General features: G+C 48.3%; 3 protein-coding genes across 6 annotated transcripts in view; 2 read left to right on the forward strand and 1 right to left on the reverse strand.

The window, feature by feature from the left end:
* Window positions 1-11,900, forward strand: part of RAD54L (RAD54 like) — a 57,098-nt gene extending 45,198 nt beyond the window's left edge. For both annotated transcript variants that reach the window (XM_023932484.2, XM_023932485.2), the window contains exons 7-18: window positions 779-1,067; window positions 1,512-1,636; window positions 2,874-3,024; window positions 4,165-4,291; window positions 6,427-6,501; window positions 6,894-7,024; window positions 7,124-7,234; window positions 7,371-7,494; window positions 7,812-7,890; window positions 7,996-8,175; window positions 9,606-9,769; window positions 10,885-11,900. In XM_023932484.2, the coding sequence (XP_023788252.1) occupies window positions 779-1,067; window positions 1,512-1,636; window positions 2,874-3,024; window positions 4,165-4,291; window positions 6,427-6,501; window positions 6,894-7,024; window positions 7,124-7,234; window positions 7,371-7,494; window positions 7,812-7,890; window positions 7,996-8,175; window positions 9,606-9,769; window positions 10,885-11,086 (1,758 nt within the window). In that variant the 3' untranslated portion in view covers window positions 11,087-11,900. The remainder of the gene's footprint in view (window positions 1-778; window positions 1,068-1,511; window positions 1,637-2,873; window positions 3,025-4,164; window positions 4,292-6,426; window positions 6,502-6,893; window positions 7,025-7,123; window positions 7,235-7,370; window positions 7,495-7,811; window positions 7,891-7,995; window positions 8,176-9,605; window positions 9,770-10,884) is intronic.
* LRRC41 (leucine rich repeat containing 41) lies at window positions 11,768-20,419 on the reverse strand. Of its 3 annotated transcripts, none has more exons than XR_015273795.1 (10): window positions 19,953-20,419; window positions 19,781-19,867; window positions 19,406-19,476; window positions 17,510-18,641; window positions 16,858-17,103; window positions 15,586-15,992; window positions 15,394-15,492; window positions 14,802-14,924; window positions 13,845-13,920; window positions 11,768-12,683 (listed from the first exon to the last, which is right to left on the reverse strand). XR_015273795.1 is itself a non-coding variant. In XM_086841913.1 (10 exons), the coding sequence occupies exons 1-10, from the start codon at window positions 20,077-20,079 to the stop codon at window positions 12,449-12,451; spliced, it is 2,361 nt and encodes a 786-aa protein (XP_086698039.1). In that variant the 5' UTR covers window positions 20,080-20,419; the 3' UTR covers window positions 11,768-12,448. The 3 variants fall into 3 exon arrangements, 2 of the variants coding, with proteins under 2 accessions (XP_086698039.1, XP_086698041.1); XM_086841913.1 differs by having other exon boundaries at window positions 15,828-15,992; XM_086841915.1 differs by lacking the exon at window positions 19,406-19,476 and having other exon boundaries at window positions 15,828-15,992; window positions 19,953-20,071.
* On the forward strand, window positions 20,327-21,598 carry UQCRH (ubiquinol-cytochrome c reductase hinge protein). Its single transcript, XM_086841918.1, has 4 exons — window positions 20,327-20,419; window positions 20,505-20,525; window positions 20,743-20,904; window positions 21,339-21,598. Exons 1-4 carry the CDS (start codon window positions 20,396-20,398, stop codon window positions 21,369-21,371), a joined length of 240 nt encoding a protein of 79 aa, XP_086698044.1. The 5' UTR covers window positions 20,327-20,395; the 3' UTR covers window positions 21,372-21,598.
* The last annotated feature ends 657 nt before the right edge of the window (window positions 21,599-22,255 follow it).

Below are 22,255 nucleotides of genomic sequence, written 5' to 3' on the forward strand. Positions count from 1 at the left end.
CTTCAAGTCCTAAGTAGTGGAGTAGAGAGAATGAATCCTTGCAGGTGTGTTTAGCTTGTACATTGCCAGCACAATGCCCTGGTTTTCTTTGACTCTCTTTTCATCACATGGTACCAGGAACATTTTGAAGTTTGTCTCTTCCCCCCCTACTTTTATCTGTCTCAGTGATGTGTCAGAGCCTAATGCAGGGCTGAGCTCTTCTCCCACCATGTGACGTGGGTTATAACCTCAGTCCTGTGTCTTCTCTAAAGCTAAATCTGCTTTGGACCTTGAGCCCCCAGGTGAGTCACCGCTTCTAGGCAGAAATGATGAGGGCTGATGATGGTGTTCTGGGAATTATTCGGGCAGCAGAAACAACTCTACTCACTTTGATTCTTTAAAATTACCTGATTGGGTGGTGTTAAGATGATAAGCCTCTTTGAAATGATGATGCATGTTAGTTCATGGCCAGGCCCTGTCTAATGCAGCCAAGGATAGAAATTTCTGGGAATTCATGTTAGGACGCTGGTTAGAATTGTACAAGTAAAATGTAGCAAGACTTTGTGCATGTGGTGAGGTACATGTTAGCACAAGTAGTGCTGTTTCACTCCAGATGTGACAGCATTTTAGCTGTGTCTGGTGATTTCCCTCTGTCTCATTAGAGCACTGCATGTCCCCAAGGATGTGTGTACTACACAGATCTGCTGTTTGTTGTGCTGTCCGTCCTGTGCATTGTGGTAATGACGTTGTCACTGTGCTGATGTCCCCATTCTGCTCTGAGAGAACGGTTTTTTGGCAGGGGGTGAAATTCCTCTGGGACTGTGTGACAAGCCGGCGGATCCCTGGGAGCCATGGCTGTATCATGGCAGATGAAATGGGGCTGGGCAAAACTCTCCAGTGCATCACGCTCATGTGGACGCTTCTCCGGCAAAGCCCGGACTGCAAGCCTGAAATCGAGAAAGCCGTGGTGGTGTCTCCCTCCAGCCTGGTGAGAAACTGGTACAATGAAGTAGAGAAATGGCTGGGGGGAAGAATCCAGCCGCTGGCCATTGATGGAGGCTCCAAAGAAGAGATTGACCGTAAACTAGGTACAGAAATATTTACAGTCTGGGTGTTCAGCTGGTTGGGGTCAAAATCTTGCATTGGAAGAAGGCTGCAGCAGCTCATGTGAACATCTCTAAGCAGTCACTGGATCTCTGCAGACTAATTGCTATCTCTCCACTTATGTGTTTAGATCTGACCCTTGCATGTTTGGTAGTAGTTGATCTTTTGCCATAATCCAAATCTAGTCAAGTGTTAGGGTAGTCCCAATGCTCTTACTTTGCTCTAGCCAGAAAGCAGGAAAGGAGGCAGAAGGGACATGGAAATGGGAACAGTTGTGGGGAAAGGAGAATGGGTATATATGGTTGGAAAGGTTTTCCTAAATTTTTAAGGCAAATGGTTTGACCATTTGACCTATTTTCTATTACTTTTCCTCATCTTTTTTTTCTTTTTTCCCTTTATTTTCCCCCTTTTCCCCTTCCCATCTGCAGTTGGCTTTATGAACCAGCGTGGCCTGCGAGTGCCTTCACCCATCCTGATTATCTCCTATGAGACCTTCCGACTGCACGCCGAGGTGCTGCAGAGGGGCAGTGTTGGGCTGGTCATATGTGATGAGGTATGGGGGCACCCCTAAGGGGAATCCATTCCTGGTGTTTTCTCAACATCTGGGTGAAACTGGATCTGCTTTCTTAAAAGGAGAATGGACAATGGGATGCAAGACTTAGCTGTGGGCAGCACCCATTCTGGTGTTTCAGATGCTCTAAGTAAGATCAGCCATACTGTGTGAGCCTGAACAGGAGAGGTGTCTTTATGAGCCAAGATATGAAGAAAATCCAAATGGTGGTAACTGCATCCACTTGTAGGTCCCTGATGGGTCACTACCACGGCCCTCTCCATGTGAAATATGTACCAGAAAGGAGATCCATGCCTGTCTCTGTTGGTAGTGCCCTGGCTTATTGGTTTTCATGCATTGGTGTATGTCAAGCTCTGCTTTCACATGGCTGAAATTGAGTTGTTTTTTCATTTGTCATTTCCTATTTGTGGTTATAGGTAGGGAGATCTGAAGATGCTTTGAAGGGCAAAATAAAACAAGCATCCTCTGCTTTGTTGAAATGATCAGGCTGGAGCTTGGGCTTGGCAGGGGTTTAGGTGTCCTCTGCTGCTGTGTAGAAGGAATTTATTAAATAGCGGTGCCACCCAGTGGTTTGGCTCTGTATTTGCCAGAACAGTGCCAAGAGCGACTTAAAAACAGTGAGTGTCCTCAGGAGTGTAGTTCCCATAAATCTTTTATCTACAATTGTGCACACCTCTCAGTGCTCCTGAAATGGGGCCAGCACCTATGAGAGTCTGGGAACCCACATCCTTGGCCTTTTATACATTTCCTGTAAGTACTCACCTCTGCTGCAGTCTGGCACTCATGAGAAGTGTCTTATCACTTGATCTTGATCACTTATCACTCAGATGCTAATAAAGTTGCTTTTCCCAGGCATGAGAAAAGGGACCTATACTCAGATGAGCCCTGTAAGAGGTGAAGAACCTCTTTATTAGTGTACAAAGGTCTGGCAATTCTCTGTATAGGTGGTCTGATTGGCTTGTGGTCTTTACCTTGAGTGAAGCAATTTTACTGGTCTAGAAATCAGTGCTTGTGTTGATAGCTGAAAACATTCCCATCTTAGAACAGGAAACAGTTCTTAAGAGTTATATTGTGTGATGATTGTTATTTTCATGGCAGACTTTCTTGCCTGGGTGGAGCTGAAAAGTGATGCCTTTTATCAGTGCTGATGTGGCTCTCCAAGCTGCTTCCTAACAGGGACACTGGATTTATCAGCCTTATTTCTTTTCTCTTTTTACAGGGCCATAGACTGAAGAACTCTGAAAACCAAACTTACCAGGCTCTCAACAGCTTAAACACACCTCGACGGGTCCTTATCTCAGGCACCCCTATTCAGAATGACCTGCTGGAGTATTTCAGCCTGGTGCACTTTGTCAATTCGGGCATCCTGGGTAAGAGATGTGTGGAGAGGGGAGGGAGGGGAAGGTTCTGGCCAGGCTTGGCTTCCCTCAAGGGCAACAAAAGCAACAACTGAGATGTTGGTGAAAAATCATGTCGGAGGCTTATAACTTCATGATCTCTTAAGATCTTTTCCACCTCAGACCATTCTGTAATTCTATGAAACTTAGTCTCTTTAAGTTTGTATAGGTCAGGGTGCCCTGTTCTAGAGGCTATGTATCATCTGAGCTCTGTTTCAACAACATTCTAATGCAAAGTACACCAGTTGAACAGGTATTTTGGAAGGGGAATCAATTAAGGAAAAATGAATACGTGAAATTGAATGCTACTGTAAATGATTTCTTTTTTCATCACCCATAATTGTTTCAGGTCATTGGGCATCCAGTCCAAGAGGCTTCTCATTAACTGTAGTGCATGCATAACTCTAGTTAAACACAATACATTAGATTCTTAGTCTTGCAAGCAGAATTTGGGTTGTGTCTTTGTCTGTTCAGCTGTTTTACCCCCAGGAATTCTCAAAGAAAGGATGGAATGGGGTGATAGATGTTCTACATCTGCTTTTTCCGCGTGCTTCAATTTTGGTAGTTATTACAGGGATCTGATAGGATTTCACCTGCCCCCCTTGACCTGTACTTTGGGCAAGATTACTCTCCCTGTACTTACAGTTCATTCTTTCTGAGATGAGGTTAATGGTGTAACTACTGCAGCAAAGCTGCATGCACTCAGTAGGCATTTTTCCCACTTTCAGCCTGTGGCCAGTAATAAGCAACTGATTACAGATAATTTTGGAGTAGGCACAGATAATGCCTGTGCTGTTGTTTGCAAGGACAAAATCTGGGAATAAAAGTATAGCTGGAATGTGAGCAAAAGCAGTATGTGTGTGACTGCTTAAGTAAAATTCTATTATCTTTGGCTTTGCACTGTTGTTAGAGTACAAAATTATTATCTGTTGTACTGATTAGTCTGCCTTGTGTGAGTCTTCCTTGGCTAGAAAAAAAACAATCTTATGGATGGGATGAGGGTTTGTTTTATCTGCTGGGCTTGGTGTTTGGGGTGTGGTAACTGGGGCTGTTGGATGCTGATCAAAGGTTCTTTAGTAGCAGTTGTCACCTTTTCACTTCTGTTTTATATAGGAACTGCACAGGAATTTAAAAGACATTTTGAAATGCCCATCTTGAAAGGAAGAGATGCAGATGCAAGTGAAGCTGAGCGACACAAGGGGGAAGAGAGGCTTAAAGAGCTGATCAGTATTGTGAACAGGTGAACTTCATCCCTCTTCTCTTTGCAGAGCTTTTGCATAAGCCCTTTGCATAAGCCCTGCTATCTTTCCAAATTACAGTTGTAGCTGTAATGAATTCTCTTGCCTGTTACGTCTATTCAGCAAGTGATTGTGCAAATATTTATTGCCTAAGAAATCCACATAGCATGGAGCTTTAGTCTGATAAATGGAACTGACATGGCACAGTCAGCTGCAGTCACCCAGGTACTCTCAGGTACTGAATTATTATTTGACTCCTATGTTTCTGTTTTCTCCTGAGATATAGAATCCTGAATAATCAGGCAGCATCCTTTTATTTATGTTGTCTACAAATGCGGTCTGGATCAGACTTGAGATCCATCCAGCCCAGATGTTGAGGAGCAGGAGTATGAGGAATGTCACTCAATTCTGCTGTTGATTGCTCAGGTCACAGAAGAGTCCAGCTCACACTTCCACAGTTTTGTTAGCTCTGTAAGGCTGATAGGAGAGTCTGCAAGTCTCAGAGATGGGACTTCTGGTCCCCAAGAGGCACCTCTGTGATGCGAAGTGCTGTCTTATTAACCTTTGGTTGATTTGTGGTACTTGTTTAAATCTGGCTTTTCTCCATAAATATAGCAAATTTATCCACATCTGCTGGCAATTACTTAGCTCTTTTTAAGAACTTTCTAGAAAAGACTCTTGAATTCTCAGTATTGCTGGTGTCTTCAGGGTTTTTTCTCATTGTTTTTTGTTTGTTTGTGGGTTTTGTTTGGTGGTTTTTGATTGCTTGGTTTGTTTCAGTTTTTTAATCTGATCTTTTTCAGCCATCACAAATACAATCCTGCAGTTCACAGTCATGGTAAATTAAATTTCACACTAAATAGAGTCACTCCATAGAGACAGTCCTGACCTTGACTCAGATCAGCTTGCAGAAAGCTAAGAAAAAGGAAAGGTTTGGAGGAGAAAAGCTTATTCATTTTTTAGGAAAGATTTATTTCTTTTTATAGTTGATGAAAAATGGATGTAAAAGTGTGTTCAGGAATGCCTGTGCCTGGCTCTGTTGAGGTCTATGTCCTTTGCTTTATTGTGCAACAGTCACGATACACAAATAGGGAAGACAAAGCACAAAAGTAACAACAGATGAATCTGTTGAATTTGGTAGGAATTGCAAATGGGACAGAGATGCAAAGACATAGGGAATCATAGAGGTAAGGCTGGAAGGGCCCTGGAGAAGGCATCTAATCAGTCTTGCTGTCCTAAGGTAGAAGGTGTTAGACCTAAACCATCTCTTAACCCCCACCCAGCACTGGAGACCTTGCAGTTTTCCTAGGACACCTTTTCCAGGGCACTGCTGTCTTTGCAGTTAGAAAATGCTCTCAATGTGTAACACAAATCTTCCTTACTGCAGTTTAAGCCTATTACTTTTCATCCTGCTGCTTATGGGTTCAGAGACCAGATTATTCCTTTATTTACCAGCCTTTGACTGATTTTGGGGCTGTCATATATCCCTGCTGTCTTTCTTCTATAGGTTTTGTAACATGTTCTTGATGCTTCCTGGCAGAACTGGGTTTCTGCGCCTCTTACTCTGGTTGCTCAGCTCAGCACTTTTTCTAGTCCATTCCACCTTTTCTGAAGAGTGGCACAACTGCTCCATGGGGCATTTCCAGAGGCCAAAGGATATGTCCTCTGCTGAAACCTTGGGCCAGGCCATGAGCCCATCTGGGGTGAGGATGCCTACTGAGTTATTAAATGTGGAGTTGCCTGCCTCTACTTTGGGTTGTGCCCACAGTTTGTGGTAGTCAATCCCTGCGCTTTGCTGTCCATGCTGCTGGTCTGTTGTAGATCAAATTGCAAGTGCTGTTGGTAGTCTGAGGAAGAGCAGACTCTTGTGTAGGTGGAATCATGTCTGATCCTTCCAAATCTCGTGAAGCACATTGGAAGCCTTGCAAAGACAGTGGGTTATATGGGGCTCCGTAATATGGCTTCATGTGGACTGTGGGTGTCTGCCGTGTGGTGGACTGTCACAGACCTTTGGAGAGAAAACATCAAAGGGACTGTCTGTTGAACAATGAGGAATAACAGTGATAAACCAGAGTTTTATCAGTAGAAGTGGTCCAAGAGTCATCCAAGCATCTGATCTTAATTTCTCTCTCTGCAGGTGTTTAATTCGGAGAACTTCAGACATCCTGTCCAAATACCTGCCAGTGAAGATTGAACAGGTGGTCTGCTGCAGGTACCAAAAAGCATCTGCTGTGTCTGGGAAATAGCGGGAGCAACAGGAAGGACTGCTTCAATTCTTGTGGTGACTGCTTCCCTCTAGGAATGATGTAGTAGCCATTGGCAATATGTTGCTTTTCCTCCTGAAGTCACAACCCACAACTGGTGGTCCTGCCAGCCAGCTGGTGAGCTCTGGGCAGCCATATACCATACAGCCCTGTGCAGTCTCTTGCAAGCTTCTCTTCCAGCTCTGGAAGATGGCAATACTCTAGTAATACTCTTGAGGGCAGTTCTAGGCTGTCTGTGCTATAGCTAGAAAAACTGAGCTGAAAGGCACACCCTATGTAGAAAGAGCAGGGCTTTTGTTTGACTGCAGGCTGGGACTGCAGAGCTGTTGTTGTGTTTCAGACTGACACCTCTGCAGGCTGAGCTGTACAAGAACTTCCTGAAGCAAGCAAAGCCAGTGGAGGAGCTGAAGGAGGGAAAAATCAGTGTGTCATCTCTCTCTTCCATCACATCTTTGAAGAAGCTCTGTAATCGTGAGTTGTTCACATGGGTTTGGGTTTTGCACTGTTGGTAGAGCTTTTTGGGGTCTCCCTTGTGCACTCCACAGTCTCTGAGCTCTGATTATTCTCCAGATCCTGCTCTTATCTATGATAAGTGTGTGGAAGAGGAAGAAGGATTTATGGGAGCTCTGGGCTTGTTCCCTTCTGGCTACAGCACCAAATCTGTGGAGCCCCAGCTTTCAGGTATGGTGGAACTCACCAGTATAGATGTGCTGCCTAACACAGGCAACTATGAGACTGTATTTAGCATCTTAACCCTCCAGGGTCTGGAATTTGGGAATTCTGCTCTAGCTTTTTCTTTCTTTCCTTTTTTATCCAGGAAAGATGCTGGTTTTGGATTACATCCTTGCTGTTACCAAAAGCACCAGTAATGACAAGGTGGTTTTAGTGTCTAACTACACTCAGACACTGGATCTATTTGAAAAGCTCTGCAGGAACAGAAGGTTTGTCTTTGGGTTTTGCTGGTTTAATCCTGCTAGACTGTACTTGTTGCCTGTGCTGTAAAAGAACTGGCTCTTTCTACACCTTTTATCAGCAGGAACTTGTGATCTGTCTTTTAGCTCAGGTGTTCCTGAATTGGAACTAATATAACTTGTGCTTTGTCTGCTGGGGTCACCCAGCAGAAAATCTCTGGCCCTCTGCTATCATTTCTAAAGCCCATTCTGTTGTTACAAGGCTGATGGTGACAGATTTTTCTCTTTTAATTGGGATGCTCTAAAGATGGTAGCAGTCTGATTGTAGTAAGTGCTGTATGTTCCAGGTATTTGTATGTCCGGCTGGATGGCACCATGTCCATTAAAAAGAGAGCAAAGATCGTGGAGCGATTCAACAGCCCCTCAGTGAGTAGAACCTGCCAGACATGAGCAGCTCTTCTGCCAGCTCTGAGTGCTGTGAGTAAAAGCATGGCTGCCTCTGCAGTCTAATCCAAGCCTGCCTTTTTCCAGAGCCCTGAGTTCATCTTCATGTTAAGCAGCAAAGCCGGTGGCTGTGGTTTGAACCTGATTGGAGCCAACAGACTGGTGATGTTCGACCCCGACTGGAACCCAGCCAACGATGAGCAGGCCATGGCTCGCGTGTGGCGGGACGGCCAGAAGAAGCTGTGCTACATCTACCGACTGCTCTCGGTGAGCCACTCTCCTCTCCCTCCTCAGCATGGAGCTCTGGGTGCCAGCCCAGACTGCAGCTGCTGTGATTGGGGCCAGAAGGGAAAGAACTCTTCTGTGTTGGTGACCAGAATTGATTGGAACTTAGCTGCTTCCTACCCTTAGATGTGTTGCCATGGAAAACCATGAAGGTTCTAGCTGGAGGGTCATTACTGCAGCCCTTGGTTTCTAGCAGTGGCTGGCTTCTGAAAAATAGAAACAACTGTGGCTTTGCAGATAAGATGTTCCTTTGAAGTCATTTAGGCATCTGACTTCTTTAATTTCATGGGGTGTCTGATACAGAAGTTGCTGTTTTTCAGTCAGGCTGCGTTCTGTTTTAGTTGGGTGTACATGTACTTTAGAAACAGCAAGTACGGGTACGTTCCTGGAATTACCAGCAGCATTTGTGGTGGAGCTGCCAGTGAGCAGATGGGATGGCTGCTCTGTAGAGGAAAACCATGAAGGAGACTGCTCTTTTCAGGCTGCTCTAACACTTTGTCCAGCAGTGCCAGTAGTGATTACTGCTGAGAAGTGTCTTCTCTGCTCTCGTTTGCCTTTCATTAGTTCAGACTGTGGGGTTTTTTGTTCTGGTTATGGGGGAAAGTTGTTAGATACAGGGTTTTTGTTTGTTTGTTTTTTGTGTGTGTTTTTTGGTGTTTGGGTTTTTTTTGTGTAAGTTTGGGTTCCTTGGTTAATTATTATACTTTGAGAAAGCAGACATTCTTTGCCCATCTTTTCTTAATGAAGTTCTTTGACCTTGCTGCACTTGGAAGCAAAGAGCTCCTTTGCTTTTGGAAGTAGGAAATCGGTCTGCAAATCATGACTAATCACCCCCCTCCTTGGTATTACATTTGTTTTCAAAACAGACATTTTGCTCTTAGATTTTTGCCTTAGAAATACAGCATGCTGGGCTTTCTACACATCTCTTGTGGAAGCAGACCTCTCCCTCCAGGCAGGATGTGATTGATCTGTGTGTGGGTGAACCAGAAAATAGTGCAGATGCTCATGTCACCCAGGGCTAGACCTTGTTGCTGCTTCCTGGGGAGATTGTGATTGGGATTTTTGGACAGGGAGCAGCTGTAGCTGCTCAGCTCCTTTCGCTTCCTTCCTGTCAGCACAACCTGGTGCAGTGTGTGAACTTTAGTCATGAATGGCAGTTCCACCTCTTCCTCATCCATATCTTCACTAGATCCACTCCTGCAGCCACAGGGAAAGACAAGCAGAGTTGGGTTAGATCTGCAACAAAACACACATGGTTGGAGTGCAGCTACTAAAACTTGCCTGTCACCTGTACTGGTGAGGCACTGAGTGGTCCTGACAGCTTAGTGCCATTTGATCTGTGACACTTTCCTCATGTAGAGCTCCTTTAACACCAGTGTTCCAACTGTGCTTCATCTCTGACTTCCCTGTAGACAGGGACCATAGAGGAGAAAATCTTCCAGCGCCAGACCCACAAGAAAGCCCTGAGCAGCTGCGTGGTGGATGAAGAGCAGGATGTAGAAAGGCATTTCTCACTTGGGGAGCTGAAGGAGCTCTTCACATTGAATGAGACCACCACCAGTGACACCCATGACAAGTGAGTATTCTGAATGACTCTGGGCTGGGATAGCAAAAGTTTGGTCTTGTAAGTCAGGAGTCTCCTAGGTGGCAGGAGGAAGTCCAGAGAGTGAGCCTCAAGTGTTTCCACTTCTGAAGCTGTTAACCACCTCGACATGAGCACTTCCTTGCTGTCCTCCCTTTTTGTTGTCTAGAAAAGCTGTTTTGGTTGGACAAGTGGGCAGACTGTCTTGTAGCTGCCTGTTTTGGAGACTGAAATACTGCAGCTAATGAAAAGAGAAAAACTGATCAGAGCTGTTCAAATTGGTGGAGCCTAACTTGGTATTTCCTTACTGCTCTCTTCCTGGTGAACAAATGCTGAGTTGCTTCCTTACTAGGGCTTCTCCATTGGCTAAGAATTCATGAAGTCAGCTCAAGTGCTGTTCTGGCAACTAAAAGAATAAAAAATACTCTTCTCCATTGTCTGCCCTTCTCCCCCATCCCAGAGACCTGTGATATTATAGTCACCAGAAAGAGGACAGGGAGCGCAGGAAAAATGCTTTGCTGTCAAAATTAAGACTCTTAATTCAGGCAAGAAGTGAAGAGGATTAGTTTTAAGCTGTATCAAAGCTTAGCTCAGTGTAGGTATCCATTCTGCATGGTAACAGCCCTTGGTGGCTTGGCTGCTGCTGCTCTTTTGTCTCCTGAAGTGGCAGCTCAGTGAGGCATCTCCAAAACAGCCTGAGCACAACCTGGTGGCTATGGTGGGAGCCAGGCTGGAGTGTTTTGGAGCATGAAGTCCTGATGCAATACTAATAAGGTGGTAGCAGCAGTCACTTGAGATATGCCTTAAGCAACATCCCACACCTTTCAAGAGAAATTCCTCCTGAACTTCCTCTGGGTCTTGCTGGACCATTCCCAAATGTTTAAAGGGGAAGAGGGACTGCCACTGGAAACAGAACCCCCCAAGTTTTCAAAATGTGAGTCAGTCCTTACGTGTCACACAAACCAGAAGGTTGTTGTGAGTTTAAATGACGTGCAGTAGTAATTCAGAAACTGAATATCCAGCTCCAGGGGAGCTAATCCAGATGTTAGGGGCTGCAGTTTTAAACAGCAGAGGAGCCTTGCACTGATGCTGCAGTGACCTTGTTGCAGGATCAAGTGTCGCCGCTGTGTGAATGGGCACCAGGTGCGGGCCCCTCCCGACGGCTCCGACTGCACCTCGGACCTGTCCCAGTGGCACCACTGCGCAGACAAGCGGGGGCTGCAGGACTCTGTGCTGAAGGCTGCATGGGATGCTGCTGTCACCTTCACTTTCTATCATCACTCCCATGAGGAGCAGCGAGGGATTCCCTGACAGGTTACTGTCCCCTGTGGGGGCAAGGGCAGGCTCTGTGGCAGCCTGCCCCACTTTGATTCCTTTCAAAGAAAGGGGGCAGTGGGTAGCTGTGCATGCTGGACTGTTGTTGGCTGTGGGATAGCAGAAAAGCGTGGCTCTGGAGTGGCTGGAAGGCCCTTGGCAGTGTTCAGTCTGCTGCAGCAGCAAGGAATCCATGGCTTTTTCTCTGCTGTTGTATTGTGTGCCTAAAAAACAGCCCCATTGGAACTTGGAATAATGGACCTTGCATGCTTGATGAGATTTAACACTGGTTCTCTTGCCTTTGGTGTATGTGCCTTTTATTCAGCCAGGTTTTTTCTTCAGGAGTTTTACAGCACTTGCTGTGCAGTCAGGCTTTTTTTTTTTTTGACAGCTCTGGCTTACAGCTGCTGATCAAAACTTGCAGGATCCATTTTTGCTGTGAAATGTGAACTGTGCTGATTACTTGGGAACAAGAGGATTTTGTACAGGGGGAAAAAAAATTTAGCTCATGTTGAGTATCTGGCCTGAAAGATCATGCAAGCAGTAGGAAATCAGGCTCTACTCCAGTAACTCCATTTCTAAAACCACTTGCTTTGTTATGGGCAGGATCCCCTGATCTAGCAGTGTTTTAATGAGATCCCATTACATGACAGTAATAAAATTCACTTTGGTACACTATGGGTCTTAATTATAATTTTATTATAAAAATGTTACAAAATAACAGACTATTCAAAACCTTTGTAAAATGACTCCAGACACTGGAAAAGGGCAGTGTGATTGCAAATAAATAGCAAGCTACTTGGTACATAAAGAATTTTTTGGTATAAATTACAACTTTCTGAATGGAAAAGGTCAAGCCTGGGGGCTTTGTTAGCTTGTTTTCTACTCCCTTTAGTGGAGGGAGGAGGTCTTACTTCACAGACCACAGAATGATGAAGTTGGATGTCAGCTGATACTGGTCTAATACCCCTTCTCAAAAACAAGATCACCTAGACCTGGTTGCCAGGGACCAGAACCTGATGGCTTTTGAGTCTCTCCCACTCTGGAGATGGTAACTGGTGAGACATTAGCTGAAACAACATGAAATTTGTTACAACACCCAGTGACATAAACAACTGTTTGTTCAGAAGCTCATTTGGTGTATGTGCCATTTATAATACTCAAAAAGATACCACAGTCAGATCACCTGGACATACAGCTGTTGGCCCACGCGGTCTGGTGTGTCATGGCAGTGTCACACCCCTTCTTCAAATGAACAGCAGAGTGAAAAGAACAACTCTGTACTGCTTGAGCTGGGGAAGAATCCCCCACTTGTGCTGTGAAATCAAAAGCTGATGGGTTTCCTCCTGCTCCTGTCCCTCACATGACACTGATGTAGTCAGCAAAGGCCTGGGAGGAATCCCATGCGTCGTTCACTACACTGCACACGGCTTTGAGACGCCGCAGTGCTTCTTGTGCTGTTTCTGCATCCTGGTCCAGCCAATTTTGGAACAGGCGAAGCTGTGTGAATGGAAGCTGTCCCCCTCTCTGCTGGATGTGGCCTTCCAGCTTCTTTGTGAACTCCAGGAGCCCATCAGGTTTGATGCAATTTGAGCTTTCCAGGGACAGAAGAAAAACAAACCATTAAGAGTCTAGGCTATAATTTGAGTGGTTTAAATTACTGTTCCTTCTAGTAACTGCCAGTGTAGGTACCTGAGGATGTTTAAAGGCCAGCTGCACCTTTTTTCAGCAGTACAAAATACGAGTGTTTCTCGTGAAAAACAAAACTGAGTATGAAGGGCTGGAAACCTTTTTAAACCAAGATGGTAACAGCTGCCAAGTTAAACTCATTATCCAGACCCCTTACTACTGACTTAAGTAGACCTAGCTGTGCCTTAAAATGTTGCAGCTGTCAACTCTGGATCAAGGGGCCTGGCCCAACCTACAGGTTCCAGTGCAAGACTCAGCAGTAAATGATCATTTATCTCTTCCTGCTGAGAAGATCTGAAGGGCATGTGTCAGATCCTGGTATTTCTAGGAGATTTAAAGGTCAATTCCTAGGCAGAGATGTGTAAACAAATATCAAGTTGCATGCTGGATTTAAATCTTGTCAAAGGCACAGTAGCAGTCAGGCTTCAATTCTGCTGAAGGATTGTGGCCATGGTTAAATAAATTGTCAAGCCCATGTACTCTTGAGCACCCTGAGCCATAAGGATCAGAAAGAAGTGGGGGGCAGAATCAAGCAAAGCAGTTGTTAATATCGCAGAAATGCCACCCCTGTGCTTCATGAAGGCTACTGCCTATCTGTAAGGCTATTCAGGATCAAGAAGAGAGCAGCAGTTCTGACTGAAGACTTATGCTGAGGAAAGGAATGCAGAGGATTCCTTTTCCTCATTCTCAGGATGTGCCAGGAACAGTGACAGCATTCCCTTGATATGAAGGGGCAGTGACAACAGAGCTGTTCACTGATGCCTTAGAGTAAAAGTATGTAGGGCTGCTAGTCCTAACCTACAACTCAGGGAGTACCTGCATGAGGCTCCCAAGGGAGCAGCAAAGCTGCTTAAAAGATGGAACTTGACTCCTTCTAAAGGTGAAATGTCACAGAGATCCTGGGGGTCCCTGAGGGTGTATGTGCCCACTGCAGCATTCTCTGAGCTTTTCTTGGGCACACATTCTCTCAAGGAACAAGCTATACTCAGGTTCTCCTGCTGTCAGAGCCCAGTTCAGCTCATTCCCTCCCAAAACAAGGAATTCAGTGCTTAGAGCAGCAGAATACCTGACATCCAGCTGGCAGAGAGAAGAGGAGGAATCTTCAGAGAAAATATCTGCAAGAGCAACCAGCCTGTGATTCCCTGAAAGGGAGAAATGCAGTATTAGATGCAAACTGGAAATGGTCTTAAAAATTAAATTGCCATAGGGCTGGGACAGCAGTGCAAAAAAGGAGTCTATAAGCAGGTGAATGCAACACCAAGTGCCCACCTCTGCACCCTCAGTGTGTCCCCCTCAGTGACAAGTGAGTTCATCCCCTGAGCACACTGTTCAAGGCAAGGAAAACATTTGCTGACAGGGTAGTTTGTTTCCCTAGAAAAATCATGGTTTTGTTTGAGAAGTCGAGATGCAGCTTTGTTTTAGAAATTACACATATTCATGTTATCCCAAGCTTTCCTGTTTTATTTTGTTAAAAGACCAGACAATATTCTGGATTTATCTGCAATTAGTTTTGTGTCAAATTTCTCAAACATTTCTACTTGGCCTGTTGTTCAAAAAGCCTATCACTTCTGTAAATTCAATTCCACTTTGACACAAATTCTTCCTTTACTTATTCTCATCCCTCCAGTGGCTGCCAACAGTGTAAAGACACAAACTGACCAAACTTGGGCAAAATCTGTGCCTCTGATTCAGAGGCAGTGCATCTGATGCTGGATCTGTTCTTTTTAAAGTCTGAAGCAGATCACTGTTCAGTCAAAACTGGAGATCTGCTGGAACCTGCATTTGCTGCAGAGAAAAGCGACCGTAATTCCTGCACAGTACCTTGGTATACTGCTGAATGCAAGTGAAATTCTACCTTTAAAAATTAATCCAGTACTCCTTATTTTGTGAACTAAATCCCACTCTGTTCCTGCATATGGGAAGTTCAGCACTGTGGTCAGCAGCTCTCAATGGTCCTGACTCCAGCCCCACACCTCCCTCCAGAGAGCTGCTCTGAGGCCCCACAGCCACACAGACTACGCACCAAGGCGGTTCCCAGGCAGTTTGAGGCTCTTCAGCGATGAATTTCTTTTCACTGTATTGATTATTTCGGACAAAAACTCAGCAGTGGAGCTTTCAAACAGCCGGCAGAAGGAAAATGTGATTTCTGCGAAGAAATGGATTTACAGTACACATCAGTGCTCCCTGTGCTTCATTACTACATTCTGCAGACAGCTCCAGCCCCTAATCCACATGCAAGAACAAAGCTCCCCCAGCAGTGGCTTGCATATAACAGCACTTCTGCTGTGTCAGGAAGAGAGCAGAGCTCACATCCAGGCAAGTGGCTCTGCCAGCTCACCCAGTCAAAGGCTGATGTGCTTTGCAGATTAAAAATCTTTGTTTTATAGCTGAGATTGCAGACACTTCCCTGCAGGATTTGCCAGCTGCTCCTCTGCTCCACTGGCACAGAGAACCAGGCATGTTCCCACTCTAACAACACTTGCAGATCTGTTCCAAATGTCCGTGACACTGGCTAAATATTACACATCCAAAGATTCCCCTCTTAAATGCCAGCCAGCCAAAAGCAGCCACCCGCAGCACCTTTCCCAGCAACAGTGCCCAGGAGCTGGCTGTACCCTGTAGGCCAGGATCCTGAAGCAGAAGCAGAACTTCTTTGTGGTGCTCAGCCAGGTTCACATCATGAAAGCTCAGTTTCTTCAAATTTGGAGTACACTCTAAAAAGCAAAACAAGTTCTCAGGTAAAGCACTGCATTTCCTTGGGACAAAGAGATCCTGACCCAGCTACCAGCTAACACCCAGAAACTGACTTAGACTGTGGGTAATATGTGCTGGATTGTGGATGATTAAAAGGAACCACTGTGCTGTGCAGGATCATCCATGGCATGTGGAATGGCTGACACCCATTTCCTTTTCTTGGGAGACTTCAGTGATGTCCAAGCTGAAGAGATGGACCCACCTATGCTAGCTTCATGCTAGAGGATGGAAGACAACAGCATGGAGGCTACACTGTGTGTGCCCCAGTGATGCTGCCTATGGGTTAGCAGAGTACCTTTGAGCACTTGCAAAAGGAGCCCAAGCTCCTGGGGGCAGGGCAGTGTGGCACTGTCAAGGGACAGTTGCTGGAGGGACTTTGACGCCTTGAGCACCGGCAGCAGGAACGCAGTGTGCAGAGGTTCCCTGGGGAATCGGATCTCCAGCACCTCCAGGCAGCTTTCTAAGGGAAGAAAAACAAGGAAAGAGTTTGCTCTGGAGTGCCTGCCTTTAGTGTAGCTACAGCAAGCAGGAAGCCTCTATGGCCACCAGCACCATCCTTTAGGTTGGTAGAAACTTCCTGTGCATCATGCCCTGCCCTAAGGAGCTCTGGCAGCTCAGAGCTGGGGTAATGTCAATCACTTACAGCTCACTCTAGGATTTCTGGCAGACCACAGGACCACCAATTTCTACTGTGCTCACCAATGCTTGAGAAAAGGTCACCCTTTAATGCACAAGCCAGTCAGTGTCTTCCCAGAGCACAGGTCTTTCCTGACCCCACTCCACACTTGCTCAGGCTTTGCTCACTGCTTTTCTGGCAATTCAGGGGCTAATAGGGGTGATAACAGACCTGTGAGCTGAGCACACACTGATGTAGCTCCCAGGCTGTAATCCAAAGACTTGGGCAGTACTTTGATGATCAAAGATTGTGATGATCAAAGGATGCTTTTCCTCTGCTTAAGGGTGTGTCTAAGGCTTATAGTCTCACAGTCAATGGGACAGACAAAGTGGAAGCTCCCACTCAATTTACAGATCTGGTGGGATAGGCTCCCCATGGACAGTCACAGGTAGCAGGTTATGACTAGCCCTGTACAAAGCTGATGTTGCAGCAGGCTGGGATACAGCAATAAGATGTTTTCTCCAAGATTACAGCTCCACAGCAGACCTCAGATTGGAAGGGACAAACTGCAACAACTAAATCAGAAAGGTAAGGCTGTAACTGCCTAGTAACAAACCACCATAGTAGTGTTGAGTGAAGCCTGTACCAAGCCTTTACAGCTCTACCTGCCTGCCAAGTCCTGGCCATCACTCAGAATGATGATTCCTACCTGGGATTTCTTCCTCGCTGCGGCTTGGATTCACCTCTGGCCTGCTGCCCTCCAGCTGGTTTTTGAGGTCGAAGCTGATGGAGAGTGTGTGGAGCTGGGGAAGGGCGCTCAGGATGCAGCGAACGAGCTCCATGCAAGGCATGTGGGAGAACATGTCGCTCACGCGGAGCGTGCGGAAGCGGCACTCTGGGTGACGGGACAGGGCCCGGAGCCCGGAGAGGATGCAGGAGATGTTGGCATTCAGGCCTGGAACAGCATTTATACAGAAAAGTGTCAGCTGTGTGTGTAGGCACTGACATGCCAAGCTGGAGCTGCGGCAATGGCAGACAAAGTCAAAGGCTAAACTCACAGACTGCTTTATCCACACATCCTTAAGCTACGCTCTGTGCATGGGAGATGGAGATCCGGCTCTTCCCTCTGCCCTCTCTCAAGGGTGTTTAAGCACAAAGCCAGGGGCTGTTCTGGGACAGAGGGATCCCATTCTCTCCCTCAAGTCCCCACGCTCATTAAACATCTCACCCAACACCCTTCTCCAGATGGGGCACCAATATTCCTACAATGCCCCTTCCAGTGAAAACCCAGGCTAAACCCAAGCAGGAAGCCAGACCATTAGAACAGGGCTAGAAGGAAGTGCCCTATTTAGAGCACTGACCATTGTAGGACAGAACCAGGTTTTCTAATGACACCCAGGAGCTCAGCAGGTTACTCAGAGTCCGACATGTCTCCGCAGTCAGAGGAATGGAGAACAGTTCCAGTGTGGAGACACTTCGGAAGCGGTGAGCAGCTTTCAGAGGAAGGATTCCAGCAGGTCCTCCTCTTTTCTTACAGCCAGCATGGCCAGTGCATGGACATCCTGGGGAGGAACTAGTCCAGTTCTCAGTATTCTCTGCCTCCAGGGTCCTGGTTTTATCCAGTAACCCTGAATTATCCTCTCTAGCAACAGTAAAAACAAAATCATACAGATCTTCTGGGTCAGCATAGTGTCCCCTGCTCCGTCTGAGGCAGCGACGTTTTCTCCCCAGTGCAGGCTTCAGCCGCCTGCGTGTCTTTCGAGGAATGGGGTGACAGGACAGCTGTTCTGAGCTGGAACTAGGGGAAGAACCCCCCTGAATGCTGGTGTGCCCACAGGGCACCTCGCTGCTTGTCTCCTCACATGCTGGGTTTCGCAGGGGACGACTTCTGGGGCCAGAGAGGACAGAGTCCATGCGTGCATCAGCCTCTTTTGGGGATGTCTTCTGGTTCTTACCACTGCTCCCCTCCTGCTCAGCACTACAGCCCCTCTCTGCTCCCTCCTGTGCTGACTCGTGGCTCTGGGCTCTGTCCTCCTCTCTGCAAAGGCCACATGGGCTGCCATGACAGGTGAGGGCATTTCCCGAGCGCCAAAACCCAGCGCTCATGGTCAGGATGAGAACAAGAAGAACCGTGTCGGGAACAGGCCAGGAATACATGGACACCTGGCTGACAGAGCCGTGGTGGATCAACCGGTGAAGGAGCAAAACCAGCGAGCGCCTGATGGACTGGTCACAGGAGAGGAGGTGCTGGAACTTCAGGATCCGCAGGGAGCCAGCCAGGTTTTCCAGCACTTTGTGGTTGTGCTCGGCAGTGAGTTCCACGGCCCCCTGGAGCATGTTGCACAGGGTGAGCTGGGAAACGTGTGGGGAGCTATGGAGCAGAGGTGAAAAGTGACGGTCATTGAGGCGCCAGTCAGAGGAAACGTCCAAGACACCGTGGAGGACGTTGGAGAAGAAGGTTTCAAGGAACTTCTTCCTCCAGCATGTTATGCTCTGCAATTGAACAACAGGATGTAGGAACAAAAAGTCAGCATCTATTTTTCTTATTCTTTTTAAGTTAAATTATTGCTGTCTGCTAACCTGGTGTCCAAAAAACCCCTCCTGCTTGCTCCACTGAGACCACTTCCCTAGTTCTCAGCATCCTCTTCAGTGTATTCCCTGAAAACCTGAGTGAATCCCATTGCTCTCTTCATCCTCCTTCTTGCCCAATTTAAACACTCAGTGGTTTGAAGCTGGGACATTTTTTTTTGCCTATTAAAAAGCATGTCACCAGCAATTTTCTTCCAGAGCATCTGTTTACTGGCTGTCATTAAGCTGTCAATGACTCTTATACAATGATGATGCAACGAAGCTGCTTCAGTTTTCTCTACATAAAACCATTCTCCAAACTCACTGTCTTCTCTACTTTTCTCATGCTTTCTAAAACATCAACATATTTTTTTTTTACCAGTGTAGCTGTAAATGTGATATAAGATACTGGTTTTACCCTCTGTTTCAGTGAAAATCCGTAGACAAAGACTTGCTCTTTTGACAAACTCACTGCTGGGAGATGAATGGTGTGCACTATGCTTCCTTTATAAATCCCATTTCCTAAAATGTTTATATTACCAGGGTCATGCCTTGGTCTGGAGCTCTACGAACACTTATGAACAGGTGCCAGGAACTGATTTGAGGTAGCCAGAAAGAAAAGCTCAGGGAACACAGCAGAAACAGGGCACCTGTGTCGAGCCCCTTCTCCCACCAGAGCATTTCCTCACCTCCGAGTTGGGCGGCCTGGTTTTCATCACATCGTCCCACAGCTTGCGCCAGATGGGCTGTGTTGAGAGGCCTGGGGGGAAGAATCATCAACCGGGCGCTTTCACCCCTCTCCCTGTCCCAGTGTCCTGCTCCGGAGCTTGACGGGACGCCGGAGGCACAGCCCGAGCCTGCCCGGGTGTGGGATACAGGGCGGTGTCCCTGGGACCCCTGTGTGTCGGGGCTCCCATTCCAGCCGGGGCGGGCGGCTCTCTCCAGCGGAGGGTCCCTGCGCTGGGGGCTCCTCCCGCCGGGTTTGGGGGCATCCCTCCAGCCTCGCACCCCGTCAGATTGAGGGGCCCGTCCCTCCCGCCCGGGGGTGTCCCCGCCGGTGTCACCTGCTCTCCGCGCGGCGTCCTCGGCCCGCTCGAGATGGAAGACGGTAAGGAGCGGCAGGAGCCCCCGCAGGAGGTGCCCGGGCAGCGCTGCGGAGAGCCAGAGGGAGAGTGCGGCAGGATGCGGGCAGGCCCAGGACCCGCGCCCCGCTGCCCCGCGCCGCCCGCGCCTTACCCCAGACGTCCCGCTCCAGGGAGGCCATGCTGCGGCTCACGGCGGCCGCGCTCAGCGCGAACAGGCTGCGGGGCCGCTCGGCCGCCATCACCGCCCCGGCCGCGGACCGCCCGCGCCGCGCCGCCATCTTGGGAGGTGGCACGAGCGGGCGGCCATGTTGGGGAGGTCATGTCGAGCAGCGGGGCGGACAGACCGGCGGTAGCAGCCCGGCCGAGCCGGCTCCGAGGCCGAGACACACGGGAAGAAGGGAGAGGAAAGGCGGGAGCGCAGCAATGGCCGTCTCGGCGCGGCCACACGCGCGGCCGCTGCCGGCTGCCATGTTTGGAAGGGCCGAGCCGCGGGCGGAAGCACCGCCCCGCGGAGGGAGCGCTTCCGCTGCCGGGCCGGGCAGCGGCGCTTCCGGCGGGTGACCCTGGCGAGTCCTTCTGTGCGGCGGGAGCGCGATGGGGCAGCGCGGCGAGCCCGAGGTGAGCGCGGGGCGCCGCCGGGCCCGCACGGCACCCCCGGACGGGCAGGCGCCCCGTAACGCTGTGCTCTCTTTTCTTTCCGCAGGAGGAAGAGGAAGAGCTCGTGGTAAGACGGGGAGCCGCGGCGGGGACTCGTAGCCGTGAGGGGCCGTCAGCGCCGACGAACAGGCTCGGGGGGCTCGGGCGGGCCGCGCTGTGGCGGTGGTGCAGAGCCCCGTGGGGAGGCCGGGCTGCGGGGTGGATGCGGGCTCCCTCCTAAAGCGCTGGGGCTCGGGGGGACGCGGCGTGCCGGGGTGTCCCCGTGCTGAGCCCCGTGTCCGCAGGACCCCCTGACCACGCTGCGGGAGCACTGCGAGCAGACGGAGAAATGCGCCAAGGCCCGGGAGCGGCTGGAGCTGTGTGACGCGCGGGTGTCCTCCCGCTCCGATACAGAGGAGCAGTGCACAGAGGAGCTCTTCGACTTCCTGCACGCCAGGGACCACTGTGTAAGTGCTGCGGCACTGAGCAGAGCCGCCTTCAGCCACGCTGCTGACACTGCTGCCAGGTTGAGTGTGAGCTGTGGTGGCTGTGCAGTACCGTTTATTTGTTGAATGTTTGGTTCCTCCTTGTTAGAACAGATCTAGCTGGCATTCGGTACATATTAAACAATTAAATAACTTAAACCCAGTGTTTGCACTCTGCAAATGGGAGCTTGGCTGTTTCTGTCTTGTATTTGCCATTTAAAAGTTAAACCTTTTGAACTTGAGCTAAAGCTTTGTAAGGCATCTCAGTAGCTTTCTTCAATGACTTACTGCAGAATGAAAGCCAGGGCTGTGGAGCTGTGTGCATTCGTGGCCCAAAAACCCAAGAGGCACATGGTGACACCTGGCTGATTTTCATCCCTAAACTATGAGTTACTGAGGGCTCTCTTTCTTTGCAGGTTGCTCACAAGCTTTTCAGTAAGCTGAAGTGAAGGGGGGCATGGTTATCCATCTGCTTCCACAGCCAGTGCCAGCGGTTCCTGGATCACACTTCTGCTTCCTGCAGTCCATCCTCCATGCTGAGCATGAATGAAGCGGCTTCCTGGCAGCCTGTCACTGCCTCTGTGCTCCTGGAAGATGTGCAGCTGTGCAAAAAAAATAACAAAACGTGTTGATGTTCTGTAATTTTCCATATTAAACATTGAGAGTTCCTGTGGAAGTGCCCTGTGTTCATTTCCTCGTTCTCATGCTTCTGACTTTTACTGGGCTAAGATGAAATCAGTGAGTGTCAGAGTCCAGGTAGGGGCGGGAGAGTTTTCCTCACTTGTGGGGATGTTGTTTTAGTGCTGCCATGATGGACAGCTGCTGCAGCCCAATCCCATGGGGAAGAATCTGTTGGAGCACAGAGATTATTCCTAAACCCTACAAGAACAGAGTTCACACTAAATATTGTTCAGTGACAACACAAGTCAGTGTTCCAGGTTAGACTGAAGGGATTGATCCTTTTCTAGGAGAGAAAAGTTCCTCCCCACCCTCAGGACAAAGCTGATACCTGTTCCTCACTGTCTCCTGCTTCTGCCAGCAGCTGGAAGAGCCTCCTGGCAGCAGCCAGCTCTGCCTTTTTGCCCAGGAAACCAGCCACATGGCTCTGGAGGTGCATGGGGGTGGTTCACCTGCTCTAGCCCTGGCCAGGGTCACCTGGGGGGGGCTAAAGCCTTTCTGTGTGAGCTACCAACCCATTCTGCTCACCCTGAGACTGTCCTGTCTGTGCTCTGCCTGCTCCTTTAGTGAGAGGGAATGTTCAGGAGGAGGAAAACCAGGGTATCTCACGGGGCAGAAAATTTCTCGGCTATTCAAAGCGGAATGAAAGCCAGCA

The sequence above is a fragment of the Cyanistes caeruleus genome, chromosome 9, assembly GCF_971803275.1.
Source record: "Cyanistes caeruleus chromosome 9, bCyaCae1.hap1.1, whole genome shotgun sequence".
In the NCBI taxonomy this organism is placed as follows: domain Eukaryota; kingdom Metazoa; phylum Chordata; class Aves; order Passeriformes; family Paridae; genus Cyanistes; species Cyanistes caeruleus.

What these genes read in the sequence shown, in the direction of transcription:
- LRRC41 (XM_086841913.1), bottom strand. Translation starts at nt 20,079, where the DNA reads ATGGCGGCGCGGCGCGGGCGGTCCGCGGCCGGGGCGGTGATGGCGGCC. An exon ending in ACTGCCTGGGAACCGCCTTG is followed by an intron (nt 13,921 to 14,801) that starts GTGCGTAGTCTG and finishes TCTCCCTTTCAG; the next exon opens with GGAATCACAGGCTGGTTGCT. An exon ending in CTCTGCCAGCTGGATGTCAG is followed by an intron (nt 12,684 to 13,844) that starts GTATTCTGCTGC and finishes GTCCCTGGAAAG; the next exon opens with CTCAAATTGCATCAAACCTG.
- UQCRH (XM_086841918.1), top strand. Translation starts at nt 20,396, where the DNA reads ATGGGGCAGCGCGGCGAGCCCGAG. An exon ending in AGGAAGAGGAAGAGCTCGTG is followed by an intron (nt 20,526 to 20,742) that starts GTAAGACGGGGA and finishes CCGTGTCCGCAG; the next exon opens with GACCCCCTGACCACGCTGCG. An exon ending in TGCACGCCAGGGACCACTGT is followed by an intron (nt 20,905 to 21,338) that starts GTAAGTGCTGCG and finishes CTTTCTTTGCAG; the next exon opens with GTTGCTCACAAGCTTTTCAG.